Source organism: Dendrobates tinctorius, unplaced genomic scaffold (assembly GCF_039654945.1).
Source record: "Dendrobates tinctorius isolate UK_male_01 unplaced genomic scaffold, ASM3965494v1 ptg000162l, whole genome shotgun sequence".
In the NCBI taxonomy this organism is placed as follows: domain Eukaryota; kingdom Metazoa; phylum Chordata; class Amphibia; order Anura; family Dendrobatidae; genus Dendrobates; species Dendrobates tinctorius.
In genome coordinates, this window is record NW_027361829.1 from 32,524,061 (window position 1) to 32,534,047 (window position 9,987).

Genomic DNA, 9,987 nt, shown 5'->3' on the forward strand with positions numbered 1-9,987 from the left:
CGAAAATTTTTAAAATTTTGCAATTTTAAAACTTTACATTTTTATGCCCTCAAATCAGAGAGATGTGTCACACAAATTTCTTAATAAATAACATTTCCCACATGTCTACTTTACATCAGCACAATTTTGGAAGCAAAATTTTTTTTGTTAGGAAGTTATAAGGGTTAAAAGTTGACCAGCGATTTCTCATTTTTACAACAAAATTTACAAAACCATTTTTTTTAGGGACCACATCATATTGAAAGTCATTTTGAGGGGTGTACATGACAGAAAATACGCAAAAGTGGCACCATTCTAAACACTAGACCCCTCAAGGTGCTCAAAACCACATTCAAGAAGTTTATTAACCCTTTAAGTGCTTCACAGGAACTAAAGCAATGTGGAAGGAAAAAATTAATATTTAACTTTTTTTTGCAAAAAATTTACTTCAGAACCAATTTTTTTTTATTTTCACAAGTGTTAAAAGAGAAAATCAACCACAAAATTTGTTGTACAATTTCTCCTGAATACGCCGATACCCTATATGTGGGGGTAAACCACTATTTCAGCACATGGAAGAGCTCGCAAGGGATGGAGCGCCGTTTGACTTTTTCAACGCAGAATTGGCTGGAATTGAGATCAGATGCCATGTTGCGTTCGGAGAGCCCTTAATGTGCCTAAACAGTGGAAACCTCCAACAAGTGACCCCATTTTGGAAACTAGACCCATTAAGGAACTTATCTAGATGTGTGGTGAGCACTTTGAACCCCCAAGGGCTTCACAGAAGTTTATAACGTAGAGCCGTGAAAATAAGAAATCTATTTTTTTCCACAAAGATGATCTTTTCGCCCCCAAATTTTTATTTTTTACAAGGGTAACAGGAGAAATCATACCCGCACAGTTGTTATGCGATTTGTCCTGAGTACGCCGATACCCCATATGTGGGGGGGAACCACTGTTTGGGCGCATGGGAGAGCTCGGAAGGGAAGGAGTGCCATTTTGGAATGCAGACTTTGATGGAATGGTCTGCGGACATCATGTTGCGCTTGCAGAGCCCCTGATGGGCCTAAACAGTGGAAACCCCCCACAAGTGACCCCATTTTGGAAACTAGACCCATTAAGGAACTTATCTAGATGTGTGGTGAGCACTTTGAACCTTCAAGTGCTTCACAGAAGTTTATAACGTAGAGCCGTGAAATTAAAAAATCCATTTTTTTTCCACAAAAATGATATTTTCGCCCCCAAATTTTTATTTTTACAAGGGTAACAGGAGAAATCATACCCGCACAGTTGTTATGCGATTTGTCCTGAGTACGCCGATACCCCATATGTGGGGGGGAACCACTGTTTGGGCGCATGGGAGAGCTCGGAAGGGAAGGAGTGCCATTTTGGAATGCAGACTTTGATGGAATGGTCTGCGGGCATCATGTTGCGCTTGCAGAGCCCCTGATGGGCCTAAACAGTGGAAACCCCCCACAAGTGACCCCATTTTGGAAATTAGACCCCCTAATGAACTTATCTAGATGTGTGGTGAGCACTTTGAACCCCCAACGCTTCACAAAAGTTTATAAACGCAGAGCCGTGAAAATAAAAAGTCTTTTTTTATTTCCACAAAAGTGATTTTTTAGACCCCAATTTTTAGACCCCCAAAGTTGGCAAATAGTGGAAACCCCTCAATTCTTGCTCCAACCCTAACCCCAACACACCTCTAACCCTAATCCCAACCCTAACCCTAATCCCAGCCCTAATCCTAATTCTAACCCTAATTCTAGTTCGCCCTAACCCTAATTCTAACCCTAGTCGTGACCCGAGCCCTAACCCTAGCCTAACCCTAGCCCCAACCCTAACCCTAGCCCAACCCTAACCCTAGCCCAACCCTAGCCCTAGCCCTAACCCTACCCTAACCCTAATGGAAAACTGAAAAAAAAAATATTTTCTTTATTTCATTATATTGGCCTATATAAGGGAGTGATAAACGGGGGGGTTATGTACTATTTTTTTTATTTTGATCACTATGATCGTTTATCATAGTGATCAAAATAATGAATGGAATCTGCCAGCCGGAGCCGGCAGATTCCCGGCGGGCGCACTGCGCATGCGCCCACCATTTTCAAGATGGCGGCGCCCATCGGAGGATGCCGGCGGGACGTGGGACCACCGGGAGGGGACGGAGGGCCACGGAGAGGTACCGGGGGGGGGGGATCGGGGACCCTATTTCTCTCTCCTCTGATGTGCGATCACATCAGAGGAGAGAGAAATTAAATGTAAAATCGCGGCTTTTTTTTTTTTTTGCGGTCGCCGTTATAGGGTTAATAACGGCGATCGCAAAAGCGGGGGTCGGTAAAAACCGACCGATTCATGTTCTCTGGGGTCTCAGCTACCCCTGGCAGCCGAGACCCCGGAGAAAATCCGACACTGGGGGGGCGCTATTCACTTAAATCACAGCGCCGTGAATTAACGGCGCTGTGGTTTTAGTACCCTTAATTACCGCCGTTAAAAGGCATATCGGCGGTCGTTAAGGGGTTAAGTTAATATTTGTAAACTATTCCGAAATACCTTTTAGATGTATACTTTGTTCTGCTTTTTGTTTTTTAATTCCCCTGAAAACATGAATAAATTAACAACCGATGTCTACTATTTCCCTTGTTCATGGAGTGTGTCCACAAATCTAACTGCCTGGCCTTTTTAGTGTAACAAATGGTGGTATGCAAATTCTATGCGTTGATGCTTCGGGAATGCGGATTTTTACCAAATCGGAAGTGGAGGGCTTCTTTTAAGAATAACATTCTTGTTTTAGTAATTTTCCCTGACATGACAATTCTGTTTTATAAAGCTACGTTGTGCCACTCTTCTATTATTCCTACAAGAAGTTTTTGAACAAATTAATAGCTGGTGTTTCCGTTTTTCAGTTGTGACTTGTTCCTACACCGGCTGGCACTGTCCAGTCAGCTTCTATTGTGTAGCTATTCACTCCTTAGATAAGGGGAATTACCATCCATTTGTCAATTTCTTCATACATTTCTGGGAATAATTACATTTGCGTGGGAAGTATTATGCTGACAGGTCCTCTTTACATTACTCTGCCCTGGCAAGCAGTCATGCGAGTATGAATTGTGGAAAGATACCCATCAGGAATGTTCCTGTGAACCTGGGACAAAGTTGTGATCACCCAAGGCTCATAGATGCCCACTGGGAAGAAAGGCTAAAGTGTCTGCCCCAATCCCATAGAACAACACATAATGCTAATGATTGCTTTGATTAAAAAAAGTCAACACATAATGCATTTAAGCTTGCTGCTTATGGGGCTGCCCAGCGTCCTTCCGTCATTGGGACACCTATTATGGGCACATGAGCATCAGAACTGCGCAATGGAGCACTGGAAGAAATTGCTCAGGTGCATGTTTGAGAGAGAGATTGCTCCAGGATATGGTATGTGAAGATGGGTAGCAAGCAATAAGACAGTTGATGCTCTGCTGAGATCTCTCACTGCTCAATACATGCTGCAGTTGTCAGGGTGGGCAGGTGGCAGTTGGATACACTTGGACTCTTTAAGTTTGACAACTAAAATGCTCATGTCATTGTCTGAATTATGTAGCCATTCTGACACACTTTTCATTGTTTCTGAATCCGTTCCCCCAAAAAGAGTAACTGCGTGATGAACCTATGTTTGTTTGTCATTATCATCACCAATAATGTATTGTGCCTCCAATTTTTATCTGCCTGTAACATCTTGTCTTTCAGCCATCCATTCCAGGGCAATTATAGTGTATCAGATGTAAAGCTAAGACTTTCACAGTAAGCCCTGGTTTTCTGGATTTCATTTACTAGTTTTAGACCCATTACCCCTATTGACTGCATTAATAAAAATAAACATCTCTGTTATTTTAAAGCTCAGTCCAGAACAGTGAAAGAGGAAAGAAGCTTGGCAATGCTGTTGTCACCACAAGCCGTAACATGGTTCAGACGGGTAAAGCAGTGGGTATGAGAAAATATTTTGATGTTCATTTTTCTTTGTATCAATTCATCTCGGGGCAAATAAATATCAACATAACTTTGTCACGAGCATTGACCCTTATTTATTCTGTTTATGTAGGTCAGTCAGTTGGCGGTGCACTGATCAGTGCAAAATCTGCAATGTCCTCCTGGCTTTCTACCTTCTCTCAGCCATCAACCCAGGAACAGCAGGAAGAGAAGCACTGAATAATAGACGGTTGTTGATTTTGTATCTGTTCCCTTTATGGATTGCTTTATGCATAAGTCACGTGTATGCTCTTCTTAGGCCTCTCACCTCTGTAAAAGTCTTTTTGAGGATTCTATTTTTACTATTTGCCTTCCTTCTACTATGATCCACTCTTTTTTTGGCAAATAAAAAAATATACCGTCCTTAGAAGTATGAATGAAGGGAAATGTGAATGCAGGTTTAAAGTGGCCATACACTATAGATTGTTGGTGAAACCTGCCGATTTAGTCTTGACTCAACATCCAAGTAATGATTATGGTGGTATCCAAAGTCTCACCCTGCCATCAGATGTCAGAAAGAAAATGGATCAGGCTATTGGATTTCAGCATGTGAGATGTTTGTCAGTGTCTTCATTCCCTTTTCACTGAAAACACATATGCACTAGACCAAGCTGAGATTGTATTTTTGTTAGGGGATTGGTAGGAAAGTGTACGCCCAACTTGAGACTGGAGCAATTGTACCATTCAAGTCACAAAAAACAAGGTGAATGAAAATTATTTCCATATATCTGTTGTTGTGTCTGTTTTTTTCTTTCTCGGGCTACATTGACACATCCATATAACATCTCCATGTTATTTTTTTTTCTTTTTCTTCTTGAGCAGTATACATACCCATAGCGACATGCATTGTAAAAATAAATCTGTTCTCCTGTCCATAAGTCTCAAAGTATATCCTATCCTCATCCATTTTACCAATCTGACATGGTCATGAAAGTTCATACGGATCCATATTAAATAGATGAAACATGGAACACGTACTTTGTTCTTAAGTTTTTCATCCATTTTTCAATCATATATATTTCTGTTGTCTCGTTAACAATATAAGTTCACACAATCTACCTCCTTCAGTTTTAAAATGGGGTAATGATGGGATCCACGTATACAGTCATGGCCAAAATTGTTGACACCCTTGAAATTCATCCAGAAAATGAAGTATTTCTTTCAAAAAATTATTCCAATTACGCATGTTTATTTCCTTTTGTGTGTATTGGAACTACACAGAAAAAGTAACAGGTGTAACAGAAAGAAGAGAACTGTTTGAGAACTTGAGAACCAAAATTGTTGAAAAATATCAATCTCAAGGTTACAAGCCCATCTTCACAGATAAAGATGTTCCTTTGTGTACGGTGTGCAACATAATCAAGAAGTTTGCAACCCATGTCACTGCGGTAAATCTCCCTGAACGGCAGAGAAAAATTGATGAAAGGTTGCAACGCAGGATAGTCTAGATGTTGGATAAGCAGCCCCAATCAAGATCCAAAGAAATTCAAGCTGTCCTGCAGGCTCAGGGTGCATCGGTGTCAGCACGAACTATCCGTCGACATTTGACTGACGTGAAATGCTATGGCAGGAGACCCAGGCATAATACATAATACAAGCAATGTTCGTGAGTAAGCCAAAATCCTGCAAAAGCTCCTTGTGGACAGATGAGACCCAAGATAAAGCTTTTTAGTAAAGCACATAATTTTATGGTTTACTGAACATAGAATGAAGCCTACAAAGATAAGAAAACAGTACCTACAGTTAAATATGGTGGAGGTTCAAAGATGTTTTGGGGTTATCTTGCGGACTCTGGCACAGAGTGCCTTGACTGTGTGCAAGGCAATATGAAATTTGAACGTTGCCAAAGGATTTTGGGTCGCAATGTAGTGCCCAGTATTGGACAGCTGTTTTTGCATAGTACGTCATGTCTTTGAGTAGCACAATGACCCCAAACATACTTAAAAACTTCAAGAAGCACCCAGAAATGGACAGAAACAAAGCGCTGGAGAGTTCAGAAGTGGGGAGTTCAGAAGTGGCCAGCAATGAGTCCGGATCTAAATTCCATTGAACAGCTGTGGAGAGATCTTAGAATTGCTGTTGGGAGAAGGCACCCTTCAAATATGAGAGACCTGGAGCCGTTTGCAAAAAAAGAGTAGTCCAAAACTCCAGTTGAGAGGTGTAAGAAGCTTTTTGATGGTTATAGGAAGCGATTGATTGCAGTTATTTATTCCAGAGGGTGTGGAATCAAATATTAAGTTGAGCGTGTCAACCATTCGGTCTGGCCAATTTTTGTGGTTTTATATGAAATTGTCCAATTTGCCCTTTTTTTTCCCCTCTCTTTCCTTTTGTGTGTATTGAAACAAAAAAAAAAAAACATGTATAATTACAATAATTTTGTAGGAGTAATACTTTATTTTCTGGAACAATTTCAAGGATGCCCACACGTTCAGCCTTGACTGTATTTTAATGGTCGAGTCTGATCTATAAAACTGATAAGAATAAGATGTGCTCTGGATCTCATGGATCACAAACTGGATATATTTTTAAATCGGGTGCATATGGATCAAGAAAACTTTGTGTCAGTGTGTTATTCGAGAAAAAACACAGACTTGTCACACGGATGTGTGAATGCAGCTTTAGGCAATTATTTCCCAGTTGGCAGTAGAGCTATGACTGAATGCAGTCATCTGCAGTTTACATTTTTCCCTTAAAGTTTTTCACTACTTGGAAAACTTCTTGCCATATCCCACGCTTGGCCCCGATTAAAATAATAAAAAAAATAATAAAGCTTATACTCCCCTCCCGTGTTGGCGCCGGTCCTGAGGTTCTGCACTTGTTCACGCGGACTCCTGTGCTGGCATAAATGCCTCTGCTTCCTGTTGAATTAAGCATGCAGAGGAAGTCAGATTAGCTGCAGCCCGGACATCCTCTTTATGTTCGATTTGTCCAGAGGCGGGGACAGTGACACCAGTGCTGATTGGGTGCTGGCATCACGTGTCTCCCACACTGCACGAGCTTTCGGCAGAGCAACTGCCAACACTGCGGGAACAGCATCTGCACAGGAGTTGAGTATACCAAACATTTTGATCAAGACGGAGTTGTCCTAGTAGTGGACAACCCCTTCTAATAGTAATAAAGCCATACTTTGTCTAGAACTAATTGGATACTGCATGATTTTGCAACTTTGTAGCCCAACTGGTGAACGGTTATTTCTTTTTATTCCAATTGGTTTAGCGTGTTTTTTTTTAAAATTTATGCAAGTAAAGGCTATTTTTTTGCATAATGAAAGTGAATAGGACAGGTGCATGATACCTGCCAGGCCAGCTACACATGCGTCCCAGAACATATCCGTAGATGTGACCCCACTTGCACCCTGGTAACCCTTTAATGTAACTATTATGGTTCCATTTCCACTTGCAGATGGCATAGGTTTTGAGATATTGGGGAACAAAAATGCAAAGTATGTAGAAAGTTGGTGAACTTGCCATTCCCGATTTCATGCAAAAGCCATTTAGAAGGCAGGTGCTATCATTTTCTTTACAACTCTTTCAAATTAGCATCTGTTGCCATAATGACCCTGCACCAGGCAAAACTCAATGCATAAGACAAATGTTTGCCCTAGAACTTCCTTTTAATCAGTAGATAAACCCAAAATGCCCTTTCAGCAAGTTTTGCTCCTCACTAGAATGTGTTGGTGTTTGTACTACTGAGAGGCACAATCAAATAGTACCTGTAGCTGATGTGCATTAGAATATTATCCCACCACACCATATGCATCTGCCTTTTTAAAGACCTTTGATTTTGTTTTCTTCCCTCTTGGATTATTGGAACATGTATAAAAGAAATCCCAACAGTATTGTCTGTCTCTCTGTATCCTGCTGTCGTGGTATGGCTATGTGATGTTGGTCACTGCTGTACTCCCATGCATTGACTTATGTGGTCACATGCCTGTCCCTGCTGGATAGAAAAGCCAGGAGACCCTGGCTACCGCTAAGAGAGGAACAGTGGCGGCCGGCTGGGATCAGTAGGTGTATTATTATTTATTATGTTGGGCTGCTTACAAAAAAAAAAACGGTTGTGCAGCCCTTAAAAGCAAAACTGGGTTTGTAACCTTAAACATCAAGCTTTCCTTCTATAGGAGAGGGAGGGCTGGGAGCTTGCATCGCATCCAAATGAGAACGGCTCTGGGCTGAGTTGAATAATGCACAGGTGGATGCACAAATTTGCAGGTGAGCACAGCAGGTATCCACAAGAAAAAGAAAATTGTTCAGCACACCGACCATAAAATGAAAAACTCTTATTGGGCTATTATGCCATGTTAAAATGTAGAAAACACCTGAAGCGTTTCTGGTGCGCAGGGGCACCCTTAGTGATAGGCTATGACTAAGGGTGCCCCTGCGCACCAGAAGCACGTCAGGTGTTTTCTACATTTTAACATGGCATAATAAGTCCAATAAAAGTTTTTCATTTTATGGTCAGTGTGCTGAACAATTTTCTTTTTCTTGTGCTTTCCTTCTATAAGTCACCCTTGAATTCAGAGTTTATATGTAGTTATCAATAAGTGAAATATACAAAAATGTATTTATAGAGCTTTATGAGTTTGTTACGAGAGTGTGTGTAGAAATCGGACCAATTGCATTGTTTTTTTTTCCTTGGTCATTGGGTTCTGAAAGGGTTTTGCTGAAAGATGTATGTTATCTTTTGTGGAATGCTGTTATTTCTGCGACGGAGCAAGGTTTGCTGCTATAACTGCTAGGAGTACAGTGCATCTTAGCAGAAAACATTTCAGCTGTATATTATTTGAACAACTGCATTTATTGCTTTGCTGAAATACAGTACTTTAGTGTTTTTTCTTTTTAAATATTTGATTTAGAATTTTGCTTTATTTGTAAATGATTTTTCCATTGCACATTATAGACCTAATTGGAAATTTGACCTATCATTGATCAAGTGCTGTGCAGGATAGTCCGAATCAGCTTGTCTACCAACCTCTAAACACCACTCTGATAGTCTCACTATTATTCATTAGTTGTTTAATGCCATAGCCATAGTAGTCTCCATTATCACAGCTAGATTACATCAGTTTGTTGAAAGGAAGTGTTGTGGTTGGTTTCATTTTCCAAAAGCAAGGGATCTAACCAACCTACTTGGTATGTTGCACCTTGCACTGTTTTTGCATGTATGTTCACAATGAAGCAGATCTGATATATAATGTTATACTGGCTAATGAAGTGGTAATTCTTGGTGATGGGTTGACTTTCATTCCAAAATGTTTCTGATTTGTAAAGGGGCTGTACATTTTTTTTTTTTTTTTTTTTTAAAGTAATATATTTAATGTTTTTTAGTTTTGTATATGTGTGGACCAGTTTCTGTACGTATGCAAACAATGTGAATGGAAATGTAATTGTCTGGTAACCAAGCCAATGATTGATCTGTATCTCTACAGTGGTTTCTCATGTCTGTTGTATATTACAAATATATGAAGACTAGATGAATTTAATGATTTTGTTTCCTGTTTTATCGAGACATTTGTCAGTTCATGTGCTCTACATCAGATCCTGTGAATGACCTAAATATACATTTGCTTACAAATTACAAAATGTGCATGCCTGAAACGTGTCAATTTAATTTGCAATTCTAAGGTGAGAACAACATCCTCTACCCACTATGGACTCATTCAGACTTTTCATATGTAAAAACAGACTGCTGTTCATTAGTCTGTCATCAGAGTTTGGGTAGTGTGTCAGTTTTTACATCAGTGTTTCATCATTGAATTTCACATATGGGAAAAAATATAACTTGTGAAGATGCTCCTACCCATTGCAATGTTGAAGGGGTTGTCCGACTTTCTATAAGTTTGCGCTCACTCTATGTATTCATTGAGAGAAGCCAGATATGTCTAGTCAGACGAGAAATATCTATATTTTTTTATGCTTGGCGGTCACATGACCGTCCTGTTTTACTGGCAATACTGTTGAATCCTAACAGGTACACACTGCAGGCTGT

General features: G+C 40.2%; 1 protein-coding gene across 2 annotated transcripts in view; it reads left to right on the forward strand.

Annotated features, from left to right (window-relative positions):
- The window catches only part of AVL9 (AVL9 cell migration associated), a 117,236-nt gene extending 112,510 nt beyond the window's left edge, over positions 1-4,726 (forward strand). The window contains exons 14-16 of one of the 2 annotated variants that reach the window (XM_073549942.1): positions 3,721-3,774; positions 3,870-3,946; positions 4,073-4,726. In XM_073549942.1, the coding sequence (XP_073406043.1) occupies positions 3,721-3,774; positions 3,870-3,946; positions 4,073-4,179 (238 nt within the window). In that variant the 3' untranslated portion in view covers positions 4,180-4,726. Of the gene's footprint in view, positions 1-3,720; positions 3,775-3,869; positions 3,959-4,072 lie in introns of both variants that reach the window. The other variant, XM_073549941.1, reaches the window with a different exon arrangement.
- Positions 4,727-9,987: the final 5,261 nt, after the last annotated feature.